Source organism: Oreochromis aureus, linkage group 17, assembly GCF_013358895.1.
Source record: "Oreochromis aureus strain Israel breed Guangdong linkage group 17, ZZ_aureus, whole genome shotgun sequence".
Taxonomy (NCBI): Eukaryota; Metazoa; Chordata; class Actinopteri; order Cichliformes; family Cichlidae; genus Oreochromis; species Oreochromis aureus.
Window position 1 is genome coordinate 34,630,311 of NC_052958.1, and position 22,693 is coordinate 34,653,003.

A 22,693-nucleotide genomic window follows, 5' to 3' on the forward strand; every position below is an offset into this window, starting at 1 on the left:
TCATCGTGGGTTTTTTTGTCTGTGTACTTTTTTCATTTTGGGTGTCAATTACTTAAAATTCTTTAGACTTTCATTAGAGCCAAGTGTGCTGTAGAAAGCTGATGAGTTAATAAAGCTCTTACTCCCCCACACACACACTTCAGCTTGCTTAAAAAAAACCTGACACCTAGAAAGGAGACCACGATGATGTTGATGGTTCTCTTTCATTTGCCAAGTCTCATCACCATTAAAGGTCTCTGCCTTTTGCCTTTATCACATTAAAAGAAGACTGACAGTAATGCAGCCCAAATATATCCAGGACAAATGTGAGACAGCAGTGATGTTATTATTATTATTATTTTTATTATTGTTATCATTACTATAATTATTATTATTATTATTATTGTTATTATTTTAGGCTTCTTAGTCTGTTGTCAGAAGAATATAAACTGTAATTAAGTTTTACTCTAAAATAAAGCATACAATGAAGCCACACACCTAAAAAATAAACAAACAAAGTGGACTTGTGGCTCTATTAACAAGAATTACATGCAAATGAATATTAGACTTTTGGCACAGAGGTACACAGAGTTACTTGTACTGCCACAGCCAGCACTCTGGCTCGTTGGTGCTAATGGGATCTCCTCTTTTATGTGGCTTAATCCAAAAATATTCCCATACTGACGTTGTGGAGTGCAGCTTTGAGACCAACTTCATTTGGTCTCATTTTCTCAAACCTTTGCTGAAAACACCTGCCAGACTCAAGTAACACGCTATGTTCACTTCACCCTGTTTACTGTTGCTGTATGTGAGGAGGCTCATCTCACAGCTCGTCTCTTGTACACAAGTATCTCCTTGGCCTTAATTCTTTCACCGTTCTTCAGCTGTCTCTCTAGTGTCAGCTACTACTACTTTGGACAGATGCAAGACTAGACTTTAAACAATTTAACCTTATGACATAACATGGTCTTTCACAGTTTCCACAATGGAGAAAATGTCTGTAACCTGACTGAGCAGAGCCATTATCCTCAAGTTCCAGCTGTTCAATTTCCTGTTTGTTTCTACTGTCATTTTTTGTTTTTTAATCCAGGGAGAAGTCAGTTATTTTGCCACCTCTGGCGGCTGCTGGTGAGGGTGACAGAACTGTAGTACTATTTCAAACAGTGCAGTGAGAGAAAACAAACACTAACCCGATGAAAAAGATGAACCTTGGGGTGACTTTGGTTGGACTTTTCTAATTGAAAAGGCCGTTAGAGTAAATAACATTTACGTGGCAAATAGGCTGGCAGACTTGAGGAGGACCTGCTGTCATTGAGAAGTTACAGTGGAAATGTGGCGGTTTTAGTGCTAGAGCTGTTCCAGTGACCATCGTGAGGAATGTGAAATGTTTGGATAATAATACGGATGATTAAGACCAGAGGAAACAGGGTGCTTCCTGGAGCATTACAGCTTTGCGTTGAGACATTGCCACCCCCACCTCACTGTATCACCGTACAACCGTATCTGGCTTCAGGATATTTTGGGCAGGCAGGGAAGTTAATCTTAGTGGTAATAAGAAATGTGGAGGGATTGCAGTAGTTGTGACTGGAAAGTGGTGTAATCCCAGATATGTTACAGCAAACGTTTGTATGCCCTGAATTTTGAACTGCTAGCTGTTGTAATGTATCCGCATTACTTTCCAAGGAAATTCATTGTTGCTGTTGCTGTCTGAATCCTGATTCCTAGATTCCTCCGTCAGCTGACACAGAGGTCGTCATAATGTGGTGGCTATTGATAATTAATAGATCCTAACCAACTTCTGTAACATCGTTCTTATAGTATTATATTACACTTAGCGACTTATTTTGATTTATTTTTGATTTTTTATGTTTTGGCTGATGTAACGTCGTAATTTCCCAAGTTTTAGGATAAAGTATTTTTAGTTTTTATCACAGTGGAGCCGCCTGACATCAAATCCTTGCCACTAACTCTTATCCCATTGCCTTCGTAAATTCGTGTTGTTGTTTTCCTACTTTATGTAGAGAATGCACAATTATACCAACAGAGAAGCCTTTTAAGTCAAAAGCTATTAAAAACAGGTTTTGAAAGCTATTCCATCCAACCGCTGACCTTTTTAAATAGTCGAGTAATTCTTAACAGAATCAACAAAGCACTCTTATACCCCCCCAAAAAAGTTATCCACTACCTACCACACTGAAACCAGATTTTTATGCTTCCAGCAGGATTTACTTTATACCCTTTTAGCTCAACAAGAATGATTATGGGATATTGAAAATAACTCATATGGCAAACAGCAGGGTTGAGCATGACATAGAAACATGGTGTCTTGGTCTGATACTGATGAGTCTAATGATTTGTACAGGCTGCGGTGCAAATCATTTAAAAAACATTAAGGCTCTTGAAATTATCCTGTCAAAAAAAAGGCATCTCTAAAATATGAAAAATGCAGATGTTACTTTAATTCACAAACATTCATAAACATCTGAAGATAGGAATCCCCCCCTCACCCCAACTCATATCTTCATTGAGCAGAGATGGTGTTTGCCTTATCTGCAGCTCACACCAATGCATATAAAAAAAAAACCCACAGCCACCCACATACATAAGGACTCACATGAGCATGCTCGTTTTGGTGGAACGCTTCTGTACAAATCAAGTGTCTGTACGCAAACACACAAGATGGCTACATGCTACGCCCACTACACACACGCATACTGATAAGGTCTGATACTTATACTCATGGCGTTATCAGGGTGCTCAACCTTGCTTTGTTGTTCACTGAGAGCACAAATGCACACAAAAGATTAGAACAGCTTGTGATAACCAGCTGTCTACAGAAACACAAAAGAGGAAGTATACATTGTGTGTCTCCCCGAGGTATTGTCAGGATGTAGTTTGAATATTCATATTTTCTTGTATGTCCCAGTGTTGTCTTTTTTGTCTTTTTTACCGGCCATTTCTTTAAAGCCTTGCGGTGCATAGAAATGTTTGTTCAGTGCAATGTTTCCACAGGTGCTTCTGCGTGGTGTCACTAATATGTGTGGGAGCTACGTCAGTACACAATATACACAAATGATGCTACAAATGATGATAGTCATTATGAGTTAATCTGTTAATTATTCTTATCTGTAAAAAGTTTAAGAAAAAAAAAACACCCGAGAGTGTCATCTGGTTAGCATCATCATCATCAGATTTCCTATTTTATTCAACCACCGCTCCTCCTACTTCTCATTTGTAACCATGGCAACCTAATTCTACTTGATAAGCATTGAAACTATGGAGCCAATTCATTAAAAGCACAGCGCTGCCTCAGATAACCTAAAACTATTGTCTTTTCTAATTTCTTGCACTGAGAGAATCTTAAAATGTTTACAGTGCTTAACAAATTAATTAGACCGCCTTTCATTAAAACAAGAAATCACACATATTTTTATATTTTAATCAGTCAAAAACTTACTTAAACCTAAATTTATGTTGTTACTTATTCTGCAAATAAACTGGATTGAAAAACTTTGTAGAGTCTGTAGTTCTAGGGTCAGTGGTATGTTGAAAAACCTGATTTATTTGCAGTTATTCCTTTACTCCGGGCTGAGGTGCTACAAGAGAAAGGAGTAAGAAAGTGGCACAAAACGCAACATGGGAGGAGAGACAGAAACATTTTGAGGTATGCATGGAGGAAGAAAGTGAAGAAAGTGAATTGATAAATAGAGGCTGAAGGTTAGGATTGGCTTAAAATGACAGGTTGTGTGACTAATGATAAAGGAGACAGACGGAGGGCTGGACACCGCAGAATGAATGATAGAGACGGAGTGATCTGTTCATAGGATCAATAAGTGATGAACTGATGGTGGAATGACCAGCAGGAGAGGGATAATGGGCACAATTTAAATTCATTCAATTATTTACTGTCCACAATATTTGCAGCTGATTCCACAAAGCACTGTCTGTTCGAGTCATCGTACTAAATACTAATTAAACATCTTTACATTTTCCATGGCCATCTTTGCCCTTGAAATGCAAATGTCTATGTGTGTACTACAAAATGTTTGCAAATGATAAAAGATGACTGAATTTTTAGAGTGAAATGTTTCAGAGGGATAGAGCAGCTGAGTGAACAATGTAGCTGTGGGCGGAAGAGTGGGCGGCTGGTTGAGAGATGCCGGGTGTTAGATCCACTCAGCACCGCCACTTATGCATCTCATCCATCCATCCCTTCATCTTTCCACCTCTATCCATCTATATAACACAGCACCTCTGCCCTTAACCTCGAATACTTTTCTATATAATTTCAATATTCATGTTTTAAAACCGATATCCTGCATTTACCACAAGGTTTGATGATGAAACACTACTTATTGATATCCTCCTCTGTAAAATTAATTATTTAAAAAGTGAATTTAGATACACTCACACTGGTCAACCGCCATTGCTTTTCTTATTCCTGGTAAATTTAAGCTCAGATTCTCCAGATTTTTCCACGCTTGTTCTCAATGGTTGCAATATTTCCTTAAATAATTCTTTGTACTTTAAAAAGGGACTTTGGTCCTGAACGTCTTTCAGAATCCATGGACGAGCTGTTTAGAAGAACCCAAAAATATGAATCGTCTTGCACTAATTATTTGAAGCTAACCAGTACAAATTTCGTACAGCATCAGCGTCCATTTGTAAGTGAGAGTTCCTCATGTCCTTTCTTTTCCATGCCCCATTCATAATCTGTATATAAAATATGCGACCGTTACAATGTATTTTGGAATTTTGGAATCCGTACTTTGAAGCCACACCATTACTAACCATTACAGCATTAATGTGTCAGTGCTACATGACCAGCTAATGTTAGCAAGCTAATTCTAGCAAGCTTGCTTAACAAGCTGCATCCATAGACTGTGAGTGCTTCACACAGGAACACATACCTGCTAGTTCATTCTAAGTAAACGACTACCAAGAAAAAAACACAACTGGAACACACAGCTTGATCTGTACCTCACAGCACAATTGTCAATTCCATTGAAGCTACATGATCGAACTTATTGCGCACAACGCACTGACCTTGCGATCTCGTTGCTTTGAAGATGACAACCAGGGGCCACCACTTTCACTCTTTTGCCTTTTTGCTTTATTTATCATTCTGATATTGATTTGTGATTGAATGGGGTCAGGTTTGTTATTGCGTGAAATCTACAGTATATGTGATAATCAACTGAGATAAATCTGTGAAAACTATAAATCTGTTATATACAGAAATTCACATTAGCCCAGCCCCAACTTCACAGATTCACACAGAAATTCCTCCACAAATACCAGCGTCGTTGCAGGAAGTTAGGTTCTCAGCTTTGTTTTTATATAAGAAATTAGAGCGCAATTATTGCAAACCTTCACCAGTCTGTCTGAGACTGATTGCAGTCAATCCTCAGTTGGTCCACAACTGTTTGGAGATAGTTTGCCTCCAACCAGGTGACTTGTACAATCTCCTCGTGTTCAAAAGTGGTCGATGTTGAGGATTTTGCATGCTCAGCTTCTCTGCAACTAAATGCAGGGCTCGCAAAATCGCTAGCCCGACGTCCCGGGGCTAGCGATTTTTCCAGTCGGGCTACCAGAATCTATCCTTGCCCTGCCCGTCGGGCTATCATAGGAAGGAAAAATATGTCAATTCTTTTGCATTCTTTCGGAAATGTAGCTGGGTAAATATGTCATTGGCATCGGTGAGCCACTGTCAATATGTGACTAGGGCTGCTCAATTAATCGAATTTTAATCTAAATTACGATCTGGGCTTTCAACGATCATTAAAAATGACTGAGCCGATTATTAGCACCTCCCTCGTGCTTTACTCTCGCGCTGCTCCGTGTGGCAAATCGAGCGCACCTCTCTGCGTTTCGAACACCCGTCACAACAATTAAGAGGACCCGAGGGAAGCTCGGAAAGCTAAGCAGAAGTTATTTGGAGAGGAGAGTGACTGCTGTTGGTTGAAAAGAGAGGTAAAAAAAAACAAACCTTTCAGTGGTGTGGAAACATTATGGGTTCGCGGAGTCAGACGTGGATCAAGTAGACATAGTGTGGAAACTTTGGTGTTGTAGCTGCACCACAGAGCCACATGGCAAAGTTCACTAAACAGATGTTTACATTTTATTTTTTATATTGCAAACATTTGCACTGTTATCAGTATTTGCACACTATTTTATACTATTTTTGACAATCTTTAAAGCCATTATTCAATACATTGTTATTGTTAAATAAATATCGTCAAATAATCGAGATCTCAATTTCAGTGAAAATAATGGTAATTATCATTTTTGCCATAATCGAGCAGCCCTGTATGTGACATATTGAAATCACATTTTAATTTGCGCTTTTTTTTTGCTTTCACTTTGCAATCGCGCAAACTGTGTGTAGAGAGCGACAGTACTGACTGGTGAGTGACGATAATTTGCGCACCAATTCCTCTGACATCATCTTATCAATCGTTAGTTTACTATGCAAACATGACAAGTGAAATCTCCCGCAGGAAGCTTAAACATGTGAGAGGTTGATCGCGCAGAGAATCGCTGAGCGTTATGTGAGTGCGTGTGCAAAGGCAGCAGGATACATATTTTAGTTCTGCTGAGCCAAATAAGACCGGTCAGGGTGAAGAAGTGACAGCCAAAGAAAAGCTTACCACAAAACGCAAAAGTTATGACAAATCAGACTATGAGGGAAGAGAAAGTGCAGCTTTATGGTTTCATGGACAAAAGAATTTCTGTGGCTGCAATATGACAAGCTAAATAACCAGGAGTGCACATAAGTGGTCCGCAGGTGCGCATTCGCTGTCAAAATAAAATACGCGCACAAGATAAGAAGTTGCAACGTGCGTTTGCGTCCATAAGATTTTCTGGAGGAGGACAGACATTTGTTTAGAACTCTTAAAGATGTCGAAGAAGCAAGCTCCTTTAAGCAATTACTTTGGTGTTCCTCCACCTCCAAAGAAATGTCAGATGGAGTACGAACCACAAAAGAAGCGCGTATTCTAGGAAAAGTGGTTGCAGGAGGTGAGCTGGCTTTAAACAAATGATGAACGCACAGAGATTTGGTGCAGAATGTGCCATGAATATCCCACTCTAGCGGACAAAAACAGTGTCTTTTATATGGACGCAAACGCGCGTTGCAACTTCTTATCTGGTGCGCGTCTTTTATTTTGACAGCGAATGCGCACATGCGGACCACTTATGTGCACCCGTGTAAATAACAGAATGTTCTGCCGGGTGTGTTGTTGGTTTTCCCTCGATTTCTGAGTCGACAAGTGCCTTTGTTACTGGGACCAGTAATTTTAAGAAAGGCCCCCATTAGAACCCATGAGAAATGCAAGAAATGCATTATTGCTCAGTCTGCAAATAACATACTAAAGATCAACCTGAAAAATCTGTTTAGAACAGCCTACTATGTTGCAAAGAGTGAACTACCACTGGCAAAATTTAGCGGTCTTTGCAAACTTCAAAAAGCAAATGGCCTAGATCTTGGTTCCACTTGCCTCTTACCTGTGATTTCAGTGGAAATTTCAAATTCAGGATCTGACACAGACTGATTCATGTTCTACACAGTTCTGACAAGTTCATAGAAATTTCTGTTCAATTACAACCAAGTATTTGAGTTGATGATTGTAATTTTTATACAATATTGTAATTTGTGTTTCAACAATTTTTTGATTAATGTTTGAGTTTCCGTTACAATATTATACATTAAAGTATAATATTGTAACGGAAACAAAACAGGAAACAAAACATAAAAAATTGCTCCCTTTTTATTCGGGCTACTTAAATTTATTTTGGGCTACCAAAAACTGAAGAGTGCCTGCCCGAAGGGCTACCAGGGATTTTGAAATTTTGCGAGCCCTGAAATGGTTGTTGCAGGTACTTACAATCAGTCGCCGATTACAAAAAAACCTCAGTGCAATTTTAATTATTTATTTAATTATTTTCCTCTCTAGTCACAAGGATGTTGCTGGATGTTGGATGTTGCTAGATGTTGTCCGGTTCAGTAACCGAGCCAGCTGCACGTGCACCTATACCTGAAAATTAAAGGAGCTACATTCTAACCTTAAGTCTTGTCAAAATACAAACAGATGAGCTATTAAAAAATAAATAGCTAAATAACCCACCCACCCAAAGAACTGCCCTCTGTACAGTTTCATGAAGGTTGAACTTGTATTTGGAAACCAGAACTCTTTATTAGGCTTTAAACAAACCATCTGCTAATGGAAGAAGAGCATTTTAACATGGGAGATTAATGCCAGTGTTATGAGGCCACTGCACTCAAACCACTTTTGAAGTTCATGTGTGAAAATAGCTATAAAATGATGTCAAAGAGAAGCAAAACCCTATAAGTTAGGTTTTATTGCACTGCTGCTCAAATGTAGTGAGATTCTGATATGCTTGTGATCTTTTCAAACATTATAGCACAATGAGCTGTTTAAAAAATATACGTTTTTCAATCTATGTACCCAACTTGAGCCGAGACCCTGAAGCTCACTGAGACTACTATGGAAGTGGCTATCTGCTGGAAGACTGTAGGGGTATTAATGGATGGAAATGTGTGAGAGACGAGAGAAAAACAAGAAGAGGTGTTGAAGACAGAGAGGAGTGTGTGGGAGGGCCGATGTGTTGGAAGACAAAGGGCTCTGAGGATGTGAGGAGCGCTGGAGAGCGAGGAGGATGCAGCTCGTCTGAAGTGTTTACTCGTGTAGACACTGTGGCAGCGAGAGGCACGGAGGAAGAGATGCAAAAGGATGACAAGAGTTTATCAGTGCTACAGATCTAAGAGGCACCATAAAGGCTGTTTTAGTGTCTTTTTGTGTGGGTTTTATATTTGTGGTCATACTTAGCAATGGTGGAGTACCACAGGTATTTGACTATCTGGCAAAGTAGCCCACTTACCTTTTTTCCTTTCTTGTCACATCCCCCAATCTTTATTCAAAGAGTTTCTTTTTGTAACGTGCGTGTTTCAGACAATGTAAATGTTGGGATAGCCTGTGATCTTCTCAAAGATGCTGTGTGCTGTGATCTGAGGATTTATACACTTCGCAGTTCAGTCAAGAATATCCTTCAGGGAGTCATAGTATGATTCAGAGGAGACTTTCACTACTCTGTGTGTGTGTGTGTGTGTGTGTGTGTGTGTGTGTGTGTGTGTGTGTGTGTGTGTGTGTGTGTGTGTGTGTGTGTGTGTGTGTGTGTGTGTGTGTGTGTGTGTGAGAGAGAGAGAAACAGATCAAGAGAGAGCTCATCCTTTCCAGCCTGTTAACGTCAGCTCATATAAAGATAATATGACTTTAGTTTAAGTTGAAATAGCAATGAAGGTATAGTTTCTAAACACTGTCTTCACCTCCCTGGTTTCCTCTTGTCCGCCTTTTATCTCTAAAGCAAATCTTTGACTCTGACTGAAGAACTTCTCATCTTTAGCAGGAAGAACAGGAGTAAATTTATGATAAATTTGTTACATGATAGCCTTTAAGAAATAAAGGTTTGTGTTTTTATTTATCTGAAACATGCTAAGATGATTAAAATGAAAAATATCAGCCTTGTTTTATTGCTGAGGTGAGAGCGTACAGGCAGGATAAAAAAAACTGAATTTAGGTTCGGTCACTGGATAGTTCACTGTACATCTGGAGGTTAACATTAAAAAAAAAACCCCAAAAAAACCATTTATGTATTTATTTATTTTACCAGTGATCCAAAACTGACATTTTTTGACATTTAACCAGCTAATTATTGATCACTGATTGAAATGTGTTCTCTTCATGTCGGGTCTTTAAATGCAGGAAAAATGTCAGTAAGTTGTAGATGTACAACCTTAGAATGAGTGTATCATTACTCAGAGTGCATTACATCTGATATGTGGACCAATACTATATGAGTGTAAGTGTTCCTCTGATATATTTTTGACTGTTTAGCTTCACTTTATTGGCTTCCTGTCAATTTTAGGGTTGATTATTAAGATTTTATTGTTTCTTTTTTAATATTCTGGATGGGCTGGTCTGGTAATCAGTTGATCCTCAATTTTCCAGGATCCATACTTTAAGAAAGTTTCTCAGCTGTTGCCTCAGTCTTACCATTTCATATAAGAACTGCCCAAACTGTTTCTAAGGCTTTGTTAAGACTCATTTCTACTCTCTGACCTTTAATTTATACATTTATAATTAATAATTAATTGTATTTATTTATTAATTTTGTCCCTGTGAAACATTTTGGTCAGCTCTGGTTGTTTTAAATGTGCCATACAAATGACCTTGAAATATAAATGTGTTTAGCTCCACAGTGCTAGTGAAGTTTCCTTTGCGGCATGGCTAAAGGCCGAAAAAACCCTGATCATATGTGTACTGATAACAGAAGTGTTGTGAATAAGATGAAACAGTAGTTATTGTTCAATATTACATTATATGATACGATATGTTATGTTGCTTTAAGTTAACATTTCCATTACATTCTATATATTACTCATACATTTTTAGCCACTGTGATACTATTTAATGTAGATGTTACTTGCAGCCATTTATCTAAAATCACAGTGTTACACAAAGATCGTGTGGATTGAACGTAGTCTGGAGCTTTTCCTTTCAACCTACTGAACTGTTTATTATTGAGACTCCGCGCTCCACCTGAGACTTTTATCTTGGCCTCAGGGGCGAGATGAAACGGCGGGACCTCCTGGCACACAGCACGAGAACCGGCCCCTCGTGTTTTCAGGGGGGGTCCGCTGCATCGCTCGTAACTCCCTTGTTTCTAATTAGCTCCTTTATCGGGGGAAGGTGGCAGCTGAATTGCAGCCTTCGAGGTGATTTTCAATGGAAGATTTCTGTTCTTTTCCTGTGCCCATACACACTCTTTCATTGGAACACAGGGAATAATCGACATGTTCAAAAGAGACCCATAATTAAGACGTTGAGCTTTTGTGATTTCTTTCTTTCTTTTTTTTTTTTTTTTTTTTTTTGTTCATGTTTTCGCTCTCTCGTTTTTGTCAAAGGTTCACTTGGTAGCCCACTCAGTGATTGCCACGCTGTGAATTATAAGATTATTTTCTAAGCTATTTAGGAGTCTTAGAGTTCTCCCTTTCACTGGTGGAGAAAGTATTGAGCAGAATTTGACGTCAGCCCCCGCTTGTCAGACTGCACTGTGTCATTAAAGGCAATAGAAAGAGAGGGAGAGGGCTTTAGCATAAAACCTCAACCATATTCTCTCCATCTCCTCCTAATGCCTAATGTTAGGTAGCATACTTAGTGGGTTAAAACCAGATTAGGCTTTCAGCTCAGTGCAAGAGATCCATTACTGAGCGTGTGAGTGTGTGTGTGTGTGTGTATGTGTAAGAGTATTAGATGGGGTTTGAGGAAATTGATTCGGGTGGAGGAGGAATCTGAAGTCGGACACAGGCGCATGGAAGCGGAGATGCTCGGTGAGAAGGAGCGAGAGAGACCAAAACAAAAAAACCAGAAACAGACAGTAGGTGTGAAGAAATACAGGAGTCAGACTGGAGCGAGGTGGGAAGAACAGGCTCAGAAAAGACAATACACAGAGATCAATAGAGATACCGATGCAGTGGAGGGAGAAAGATGAATACAGGCAGGCTGATTCACGAAGACACAAAGACGGACAGAAGTTGCGATAGATTTTTGTTTTCATGCGTGAGAATGATCCTGACCTTGCATTAGATCTGACTACAGTTATGTTCTCTGGAAAAAATAAATAAAAAGAAGCCTGTGGAGCAGATGTTGCTCATTTCAGCGTTCTTTTTGGCTAATTTTTTTTCTTTCCGGATTTCAGTGCCCACACGGCCTGCACATAAACTCCATCCTGAATGCCTGCATATGGTTTTGTGGCATTTGGAGTTTTTTAAGTAAAGAATGAAAGAATTGTCGAGACTGTGTCTGATCTCTGTGTGCCTAGCCCTGTTTCTGAAGGATAGTATGTAGGTACCTACAGTAGCTTTGATGTGAGATGAAAGATGAAGTCATGAGCAGGTCAGTGGGGGCGTCCTGCACTACAGATGTTTTTGCACCACCTCTGAGATGCCTTTGCATGCAATAAATAGATTTGACACACTGCACCTTTGTAGGAAGATTGTTGTTCTAGTCCAGTTGGCTGAAACGGAACAACTCTGATTAATGATGGTGAGTTATGTTTGTAAGTGTGGGAATTCCTTTTTCTGTGGTACAAAAGGAATGATATAGCAAAGTAAATGCCTTTGGGTCGTCCACTGAAAAATTAGTTTTATTTACATTTTTATTACTTAACAATGTAACCTAAATTTAAAATAATTTTCATGAAGGATGACTAACTTTGTCTTAATGTATGAAATCTGCATTTTGGTGAGGGAAAGTATTTGATCTACTTGGAATACATGCTGTTAGGACTTGGTGCAGTAAGTGTTGTGGCAGGCATAGCTGTTAGGCTTTGCACAGGTCTCAGCAGGGATATTCGACCGCTCCTCTCTGCAGATATTGGAATCCCAGTTTTCTACGTTGTGACTTGGATACATAAAGCTAAATTTCTCTCTATAGGTCATCTATTGGATTAAGGTCCAGAGATTGGTTAGGTCTCGCCATGACCTTGTTGTGTTTGTTTCTGTGTCTTTCATTCAATGCCGTGTTGTCATCCCGTACCTTTAGCACAAAAACATTCCAACAGTTTGATGATTGCACCACCCTGTGTGATGTTTTGGGTGGTGTTCTTGGAGGTCATAGTCAGGATTCTTGTCCTCCCAAATGCAGTGAGTGGATTGATGTCCCATCGTTCAACCACAACACATTAAGTCTTATCAGAAACCTTCAGGTGTTCACTGGTTAGCTTCACATGTGCCTGAACATGGGCTTTGTTGACCAGGGCAACTTTGCAGGCAGTGCAGGATTTCAGACCGTTACAGCGTGATGTATTACAAATGTTTAACCAGCTGCTTTGAAATCATTACCGTGATCCTCTCATGTAGCTCTGGGGCTGTTCCCCACTGTTCACTCATTGATAGTGCATATGAAATAAACTGAATCCTGGTTTGGTAAAGCTTTATTTTTTTGTTGTTTAAGACACCTAACGGAAATGATCAAGTATCTATTTCCATCACTGAAATGCAAATGAAATTGAGGGTTTTTGTAATTTACCTTTTACAGTTAGGATAAACCTACTTACTCCTACTTATTTCCCCCAGTGCCGCAGTACTTAAGTGCCAACAGTGTGTCTTAATTTAAAACGACACTAAAAACCTCAAGGTTTTTGATTGAGTGAACACTGAGGATCGTGAGGTTTTCTTGAAATTTAAACTCGGGAGGATTGTTTGAAACATACACTAAAGGTGAAGATGCTAATACAGGAATGGTTTGAGAAAGCCACAGAAAAGTAGTGAGTTTTGACTGTGTAATCACTTAGACGTGAATGATAATAACCTTTTTTTTTAGCACCACAAACCACTTGTAATTCCATTTTTTTTTTTTTTTTTCTTGTCAGCGTTTGCTCCCTGTGATGAGTGGCAGAAACACCAGCTGTCAGTGTTTTCACTTGAATAATTGAACAAACAATCACTCACTGATTTGTGGCCCTGGTACCTAAACTCCAGCTTTGAACTTTCCATTGCCTGTGGAGCCAGACTACTTGTTGTGCACTCAAGATCAGGCACGAAACTTGGCATTATGCTGTGCTATTTTTGATCCTGAATTGTTTTGAAGGTGACTAAAGATACGTAGCGGTAGCCGGTAATCTGTTGTCTTACTTTAATTGACGACATTAAAAGATTGCACACGTTGATGGTGTAGATTAGTATGTGTTGTGGCCCTAAAGCAGTCCAAGTTCTCTGAGGTAGAATTGCACGTAGTCATTCAAGGTTGTTCCAAACATTTTGAGGAACTTTCCACACTTCGTTGCTTCCGTTTTTTTCGTGAAATCCCACACTGATTCGGTGGTGTAGAAACAGGGGCCCTGTGGGGGCCACCATCTGCTGCAGGGCTCTTGTTTTTCTTGTTGTAAGAAGTTAGTTCTCTGTGACTCTGTGTGTGCGTTTGCAATTATTGTCATGCTGCAAAATGAATTTGGGACCAGTCAGATGCCTCCCTGACAGTGCTGCATGATGGATAATAATCTAAGCAGTTCCCGAAACTCTTGAATAGCAGCGTATATTTATGCAGAGTTAGGTGTGTAGGTTGTAAATGATCTGTTTGAAGTCTGGAAGGGCTCAAAAAACAATCAGGTTTTTCCTTACTTATGTTGTAGAAGCGCACAGATTTGCATACTTGTTTTTACACTGATTAACACTTAAAATTGTACCAGAGAACAGAACTACTGTGCTTTGGTGGTAAAAACATAACAACACATTCCAGTGGAGCACAGCTCACCCTCAGCTTGATGTTGAATCACTGGTAACATTCACAGTGACCTAATCTGTGATTTTGACAACTGATAACATGGTTTAATGTTGACCTTGTTACCAAATACGGTTAAAACATTGAAGGACATTAGATTAGCTTTTATTTCGCTGTATATACATAAGAAAAAAAGATCCAGGACTGTGACCTCTATCTTAGATTTAGCCTGTATCATTTAAATACAGGTAGAATTCTTCTAATATTTGAGCCTTTTTGGTTTCAGCTGCTTCAACAGGGCTGCATTTCAACACCAGCTCGGCTGGATGTGGATTCTTTCTTGTCACCAGTAATTTGAGACGAGGGCTAAAAGTGATACTCAGCTAATGCTCTACATTACCAGATGCCAGGCTTTGACTTTCACTTCAAATAATGTAGGATTATTATGGAGAAAGCCTAAAAAGGATACTTCAGAAACCAGTACAAATGGGGATAGTAGTTTGAAATGTGTGGGGAAAATAAGACTCGGACTGCCAATGTTTTTCATTTCTAATTATTTGAACCATCACATATTAGTAGACTGAATGACTAACATATTCTATATTTGTATTTTATTTTCACAGTACTGGTCAATCCCAGTGGAATAAGAAAGCAGAAAAGATTAAGTTTGAAACTATGAACAGAAACACATTTCAACCAGTGTGACGACAGTGGAGATGTATGTAATAGGACCGTATTTACAAAAAAAACAAGCAGTAGCTTTGCCATCAGTAGTCAGTTTATACATAAAGGCGGTGAATGATGTACAATCATGAAGCTCTTAAGACACCATTTCAGGAACAACATGTGCATGAATTGAGGGTCAGGATCACAGCTGGTGAGGATGAGCTATGATAAAAGACCAGAGGTTGTCACACAGGTGCGTGACCGCAGGGGTGGCAGTGCATCAACAAAGCAGGATTTTCCTGAGGCACAGTGGTATTTTTCTCCAGGTGAAGAGCTCAGAGTGGAAAGCCCACTTGTCTGTATTTGTTGGATTTTGATTAAATCAAACTTTGACCGAGGCTCAGCGTGCAAAGTCGTGCAGTTCTTGTATTCTGCTGCACCAGACGGGGTATACCTTGTGCATTTGAGCAAAGTAAAAATGTCATGCATTTATTTTTTTCATCTGTTAAGCAGTTCAGTTCAAATGTGGCAGATTAGACTAAGTTGTTTGTTAGCATCACAGTGCATGGTCCTATTCGCAAAGCTTTATTAACTCAAATCAGTTTGTGTTATTATTTTAGTATTTTATGTTTTTTGTACAGCAGTACTGGTCAGAAACTTGTGAAAATAGTAAGCTAATATTACTATGAGCAAACCCATCTTCTCAAATGTGAATAACTTAATATTTATTAATTTACGATCAACACTTCCCTTTGCAAGGCCAATAAACAATCTGCAGTGGGATACACAAGTGAAACACCCTCGTTTGGAAACAAGTTAAATAGCAGCACACACTCCTTGCAGTCAGTCCCCCTGAGATCAGTTAACATAATGCTGGCTTTAATTGGTTTTTGGAGGTTCATTTTTTTCACCCTCCCTTTAACTATGCCTTTTGTATTTCGTCTCTCTCTCTTTCTCTCTCTTGCTTCCTCTCTCTCTCTCTCTCACTCACACACACACACACACACACACACACACACACACACACGTATTGGCACCTGATTTTCGAGCCAGTGTTATGTTCTGATGTGCATGTGCCAATGCTGATTAACACTTTACCGCTCGTTTTGTAGGTTTCTAATGTTTGATACATTTACCCTATCAGCCGAAAACATATATACACACATACACACACACACACACCCATATATATGTGCGTATGTGTGTGTGATGGCCTTTATTACGTCTTTTTCTTCTCCCTGTTGAACAGTTTATAGGAGAGAAAAAGCTCTTCAAATTTCATTAGACTTTCAGGACATGCCACTTTCTCTGATTTTAATACGTCTTCCTTCCTCCAAATAACATAACAAAGCACTGACAACCTCTGTGCACGGAACTCCTGTTGCTTCAAGTTATTTTGAAAACAGCTGATATTTTATCAGGTAGATCTTTTTAATTCTCATTAAATTCTACTTTTAATATTGCATTTGTTAGTGCTGTTGGTTCTCTCATTTATCAGGTTGATGTTTTTAAGTAGAGTGAGGTGAGGTGTGTGTGTGGGTGCGTGTGTGTGTGTCACATTGGGTCCCCCACCCCTACATAGTGCCTCCCTATTGGCTTTCTAGCTAATGTGTTGTCTTTCTCTCTGTGTATGTGCGTCTGTCTGTCTTTTATGACTGTGTGTCTGTGGTTTTGGTTGTTTGTGCCTAAATTTCCTCTTTCATCCCCCCTTTTTTCTTTCTTTTGTTTAACCCCGCCACATTTGGCCTGTCGCTCATTTTCTTTGCTTTTCATGTGAGTTCTTTTGAGCATGTTCTTTGACTGTGTGTCTCCATCCCGCATCCCCCGCAAACTTCTTTATGCACGTTTTTTTGAATGTCCGCTTTAAATGTATGTTTGTGTTTGTCCCGGTCCTCCCGTCCATCCGTGTCTGTGTATCCCTATTCTTTGTGTGTGTCCTTGTTCCTCGTCCGTCTTTTCCCCTCGTCGCCGTCTCCATAATGTCCCCTCCTCCAGCTTTTGTGACTTTGCTGAACGGGGACCAGGCTCAGGATGCCATCCGCTCCCTCCACCACAGCACTGTCCGTGGGCGTTTGATCAACGTCACCCTGCAGCCCACCGACTCCCTGCTGTGCCTCACCAACCTGCCCCACACCTTCACCGCCCAGCAGTTTGAGGAGCTGGTGCGCTCCTATGGGAACATCGAGCGCTCCTTCCTGGTGTACAGTGAGCTCACGGGCCACTCCAAAGGATACGGGTTTGTTGAATACATGAAGAAGGATTCTGCTTCACGGGCCCGCTCGGAGCTCCTGGGCCGCCCAATGGTATGTCAGAGCAAGTATTAAAAATCTACTGCAGCAGGTACATGTAATGAGACGGGAAAGGAGTAGCTTAGGCCACAAAGCATCTTCTTTACATGGACTGAAACATCGAATATTCAACAAAGGGATTGATTATACTGGATTAGACTAGTTGCCAAGACAACACAGGCTGCTTATTTCTTTTGTCTTATATACTTTATGCATGGTTTATGTAGACAAAGCTCGACTGAAACTTGTTTCGATCGACGACCACCATTTGTTGAGGTTGATGGAAACTGGCAATAGAAGAGAAAAAAACATAATCAGTAAAAATGCAGGCCCTGCTGCTTGAGTTTGGTTTCAGTTTATGAATTGAACAAACCACACTCACACACGCACACGCACACACAAACACACAAAGAAAATTTGTCCAAGTGCTAAAATTATCTGTGGGAAGAAATGCTGAAATCATAATCGCTTAAATTTAAGTGCATCAGAATCTGTTTATTGCATACAATCTATGACCTCACATTTGTGAAAAGTGAATCAGAATCTGCAAATGGAAGTAGAGCTCAAGGGCTGACAGGCTTTCAAACCAGCACTTACAGAGGCAAGAGCACAGACTGTATCTCGCATTAATGTTTTGCAGAGTTTAGCAAGTGCCCGTGACGCCAGCTGAGCATCTTAAAGTACTCGCCAACATGCCAGTTTTTCCTGAGTTTCTTCTGTATTTTGAGAACATTTCCTGGTGTCCTCCCAATTTTTTTAATGAATAATTGGAATACACGCATGCCTATGTTTGGTTAGTTCCTCTAATCTTACCAAGTTGCTAGATTGTCGGTTAAACACAGTCTGTACCACCTTCACCACGACCTGGCAACCCACTACCGATTTCAAGTGTCCAGACAGGCGGATCAGTCAGATGCTGAATGAATTAGATTACTCTCTGAGCTGGTGTTTCACCCCTTTTACTCCCAGACACAGCAGAGAGCAAGACATTACACACAAAAAAGCGAGCTATATATGTGACTGCTGTAAAGCTGGGAAGATATTCACGGATCCCAGCTTTTCAAATCAGGTGAAATATGTTGTAAAAACACAAAGAGGCTCTTTTTTTCCAATTGAAAGTAAAGTAGACATGTACAAACAGCGCTGTACTCTCTGTGGGATAACTGCACAAAGTGTAACCATGATAAATTGAGTACAATACAAACATTTTTAATTTGCAGTATAGTGTCACCAAATGCACTTGGCACATAAGTGGACCTAACATTGCCTTACTGTCTGACTCTGTGTCTCACTGGTGCTTGTTGCAGGGGGATCGCTCGCTAATGGTGCAGTGGATGGACGTCAACCAACTGAGCCAGGAGGAAAACCTACACTCCAAGTGTCTGTGCGTGGACAGACTGCCCCTGGACCTCTGTGACTCTGAGGAGCTAACCCAGCTCTTTTCCGACACGTATAAACCCGTCTTCTGCCAGGTGAGATCACGGTGCACAGAAAGCTATGCATTTTTGCTGTTTCAGTGTAAAACTGTAATATTGTGCAGAAGCTGAAAGGACTTTACAGATGAATGTGCACTTCATTATGACATATGAAACACTCTGTTCACACACACACACACACACACACACACACACACACCTCTTTATCACAAAAATACCTCCATGTGAGAGTTGCTGACATAAAATTCTAGCGGTCAGCATCGCTATTGGTCAGCCTCGCCATATCACTAAGCAACCGTCTCTATGGTGAGGTGTGGTAACTGTGATACCGGCCCCACCCCTCAACACCATCCCTCCCTCCTTCCATCCCACTCTGATCTGTCTTTTTTTTCACTTGCTCCGTTCGCCCTGCTCCATTACATCCACTCCTCCCCCACATGCCCATTTAAAGTTCACTCAATCGGTATCTGTCATCTACTGCATTTCCAGTTTTAGCTCCACCCCTCTGCCCCACTCCCACATAAAAATCAATACACCCACATCATCCTAGTCCCATGATGCTTTGTGGGTGTTTAGCTCATGTTGCTTCACTGTTGCAAAGCCAGCAGGCTTTGACCTATAGTTCAGCATTTTTTTTTATGTACAGTACATTATGTGCTTGAGAGCAGTTGTATTATTGCATTTCACCATGTATGCACCAGAATATTTCAGGATAAGAGCTTATGAAACGCTCTGCACCATCTAATAGGATGCAAAGAAATATGTAAATGTGCATGCTATTATTTGCTAGTGTAATGTTAATGATGGTACAGTTTATTTATTATATCTCTTTCCTTATGGCAGAGATGGGCACGTATTAGGCCTCTGTGTTTGCCATTTGTCTGTATGGATAATATCTCTGTTTCAATATTCAAAAGAGATATCGGAACACCCAAGAGTTCTTTCTTTTATTTGTTTATTTATGGTCATAAGGTCACCTTACTGTGATATTCTCTAACTCTAAACCTCAGGAACTGTGAGATATATGAGTCAGAACACACATGGATAGAAACTGCAACCTGACTGGCAATTTTATTTCATCCTTTTTGCTTATAGTGACTGGATTCAGGGACTTGGAGTCTACAGTCATATTAGTAGTTTAGTAATAGTCTGCTGAGGCACAGCAATGTGAATAAATGCAGTGATCTTACTGTTTAACATTTAACAGGTATGTTTTCCACATTCACAATCCTAGCTGTGAATGCCACGCAGGTTTGGTTCTCTGATGCCATCCTGGTAGTGACGTTACAAGAAAAGTCAATACTTAGATTGTGCGTTTCTTTACCAGATTTTAGTAAATGATGCACTGGTTGACAGACATTGCCATGCCTTTAGTCATGCTGGATGCCTGATAAAGCTTTTAGTGTGGTACCATGGTAAGGTTGTAGAATCTCTGTAGGTAGTCTGGCTCCTGTTGCTAGCTAGCTAGTCTTGCTTATGCATCATAGCTCATTCACACTAAAGTAGAAATAGGACAGCAACCTCCGTTTGACTGAGAAATGTCAGCGGTTGCTCGGTGATTCATTTCAGTTATTTCACATGCAGCAACCAATTGAAAGCAGGTGAGGTGAGCAGGTGATTGGCCAGAGACTGACCCTACAACATCCCCAATACCTGAGCAACCACTTTCAGTCACCATGCGATTCCACAGGTCACCTGGTGGTAGGCAACCTATAAATGCGGACAGATTGCCAGCACGTTGTGATCAGTCTGGCTAAACTCTGACTGTAAGTTGTTAATGTGACTTTTTCATCAACAGATGTGCAGTTTTCACCTGTATCGCAGTTTATTGCCATATTATCACAAGCAGACTGCATGTACACAGTCGCAATAATTTTAGTCATGCTGCAGTCTCCAACCACGGTTTTCCCTGTTTGGCTGTAGCATAATTGATTGAGACTGAGCCGTTTAATTGTCACTAGCAATGTTACACGAACACAGAGTGAAATAGGACCCCTTCCGACCGTACATACATTGCACAAACATGATGTTGCTAGGACAGGTCAGAGAGAGGTAGGATGGTAAGAAAAACAATGAAATACACAAATACATGCGGGAAGAGGAGGGAAAAATAAGAACCACCCAGACTGAGCTCCTAATGGGAGAGCAGTTTGAGAACAGAAAAAAACCCCTCAGCACAATGAAGCACATGAATCTTAACACCATACAACATAACAACATAAAAAAACACGCGACTTGTGACAGGGGAGGGGTTATGGGAGAGAGCCGATGTAGACAACAGCCATCCGGTCCTGCAGCCGAACCCTGGCGGTGGACACAGACCCGCCTGTCTGCATCAGGTGGAAGTAAGCATCGAATGCATTTGGTGGGGGGGTTGTATAACTGTGTCTGAGTACATGCATGTCTGTGTGTATCCTGTATCCAACTTGAGAGAGAGTGCTCTTTCACCCAGTTTTAAGGAAAATCCCAACAATCCCCAATCCATCGCAGGTGACCTTGAGGAAGTAGGAGGATAGGGTCATACGCCGTCTTGTAATCTGGGAGAATTTGTTGTTCCAGCTTCCGCCCTGGAGCTTCCAGCTGGTGAGGGAAGGCTGCATGTAATTAGTGGTTGTTTGGGTTTGGTTTAGGGTGAAAAAGAGACCAGTTGATCAAATCCATAATTTTTTGATTATAGAGAACAAGACTGAGAGATTCTCTGAGAGTTAGACAAGATTAGACAAGGACAAAAGAAGCCAAGTAAGGAAAGGTAAGGGAGGGACAGGGAGAAAGATGCGACCACCTCCATCAAGAGCCAAGAGAGCCAGGCTCTCTACAAGAGAGACATAACATGGATATTAATACTTAATAATATCAATATACTAAATGTGTTTCCGTACAGGTCAGAGATCAATGCTGTCTGCAGAATAGAAGAGGAGCTGTTCTGAGTTGGTCATTTGTTTGTTGCATATTTATTTCTTTAAGATGATTCCCTAATGCCTTACTGCCAGCAGCTCCAGTTCACCTTGCATAAACCGTCCTCCTCCTCTGTGCACATAAGTAGAACTCAGCCCTTATGTCACTTTTTCTTTGTTTGGAGTGCACTTAACCTGTGGCCTTGGCCCCGAGCGTTATAATTCTGCTACCCATGAAAGGGCCCTCCAGGCAGCACTTTAGCCTGAGTCAGCCAGGAGAAATGGAAGAAAGAGAAAGTAAAGAATGTCAACCATATTAGAGGAAAGGACAGCAGGTTGGAAATGTAAGGAGGGATGGGAGTAAAGGAGGACGGCGCTAAGAATGCCAGAACTATTAGAGAGAGGATGGAGAGAAGGAGGAGAGCCGACAGTGTCAGGCCTAATAGAGGGACAGCGAGACGTGGAGCAATGAGGTGAAATAGCGAAGAGGCGTACGATGCCAATCAAAGGAAGATGACTGGTGGCATATATGCAACTATTGATGTAATAATGATGACTAAGAGCAAGTGGAATACTCACATTTATAGGCAGGAGACTAAAAAAGAACAAATGTTACATAAAAATGTCTTTCAAAGAGTGGATAAGTTCTGTTTTAAGAGCTTTGATTTTTCTTTCAGGTCAGGATATAACTTCCAGTAGTTTGATTAAGAAGATTGATGGATGGATGGTTTAAAGCAGTGCTGAAATAAATGTTGCTGCAAAAAAGTAATTCCTTCAGAGCAGTGTTAGATGAGTACGGACAAGGCAAAGCATCACACTAGTGCTAACTTAAAAAAAACAACAAAAAACTAAGATGTCAGTTAGATTAAAATTCTAGTAACTCAATGTTTTTATCAGCTCCAAGTGAAGAGAGTATGAGTAGATATGGGATTAGAATGAAGGTTAAATAAAAATTAGGAAATGCAGCCTCCACTTAAAGGTTCTCAGTTGAGTTTTAAACTGAGCTTGGTTTAGTGGTTGCATATATGAGCAGGTCTAATCTGTGTGCACTATCAGTGGTGTATAAGTGATACAGATGGTGGTGATGTGCAGCAATGTGAGAACAAAAGCTGAGAAGTTAACCGCAAAGC

At 40.3% G+C, this 22,693-nt stretch overlaps 1 protein-coding gene across 2 annotated transcripts in view; it reads left to right on the forward strand.

Annotated features, from left to right (window-relative positions):
• Positions 1-22,693, forward strand: part of raver2 (ribonucleoprotein, PTB-binding 2) — a 100,063-nt gene that overhangs the window by 34,621 nt on the left and 42,749 nt on the right. For both annotated transcript variants that reach the window (XM_039601120.1, XM_031760226.2), the window contains 2 exons: positions 16,941-17,248; positions 18,541-18,705. In XM_039601120.1, the coding sequence (XP_039457054.1) occupies positions 16,941-17,248; positions 18,541-18,705 (473 nt within the window). The remainder of the gene's footprint in view (positions 1-16,940; positions 17,249-18,540; positions 18,706-22,693) is intronic.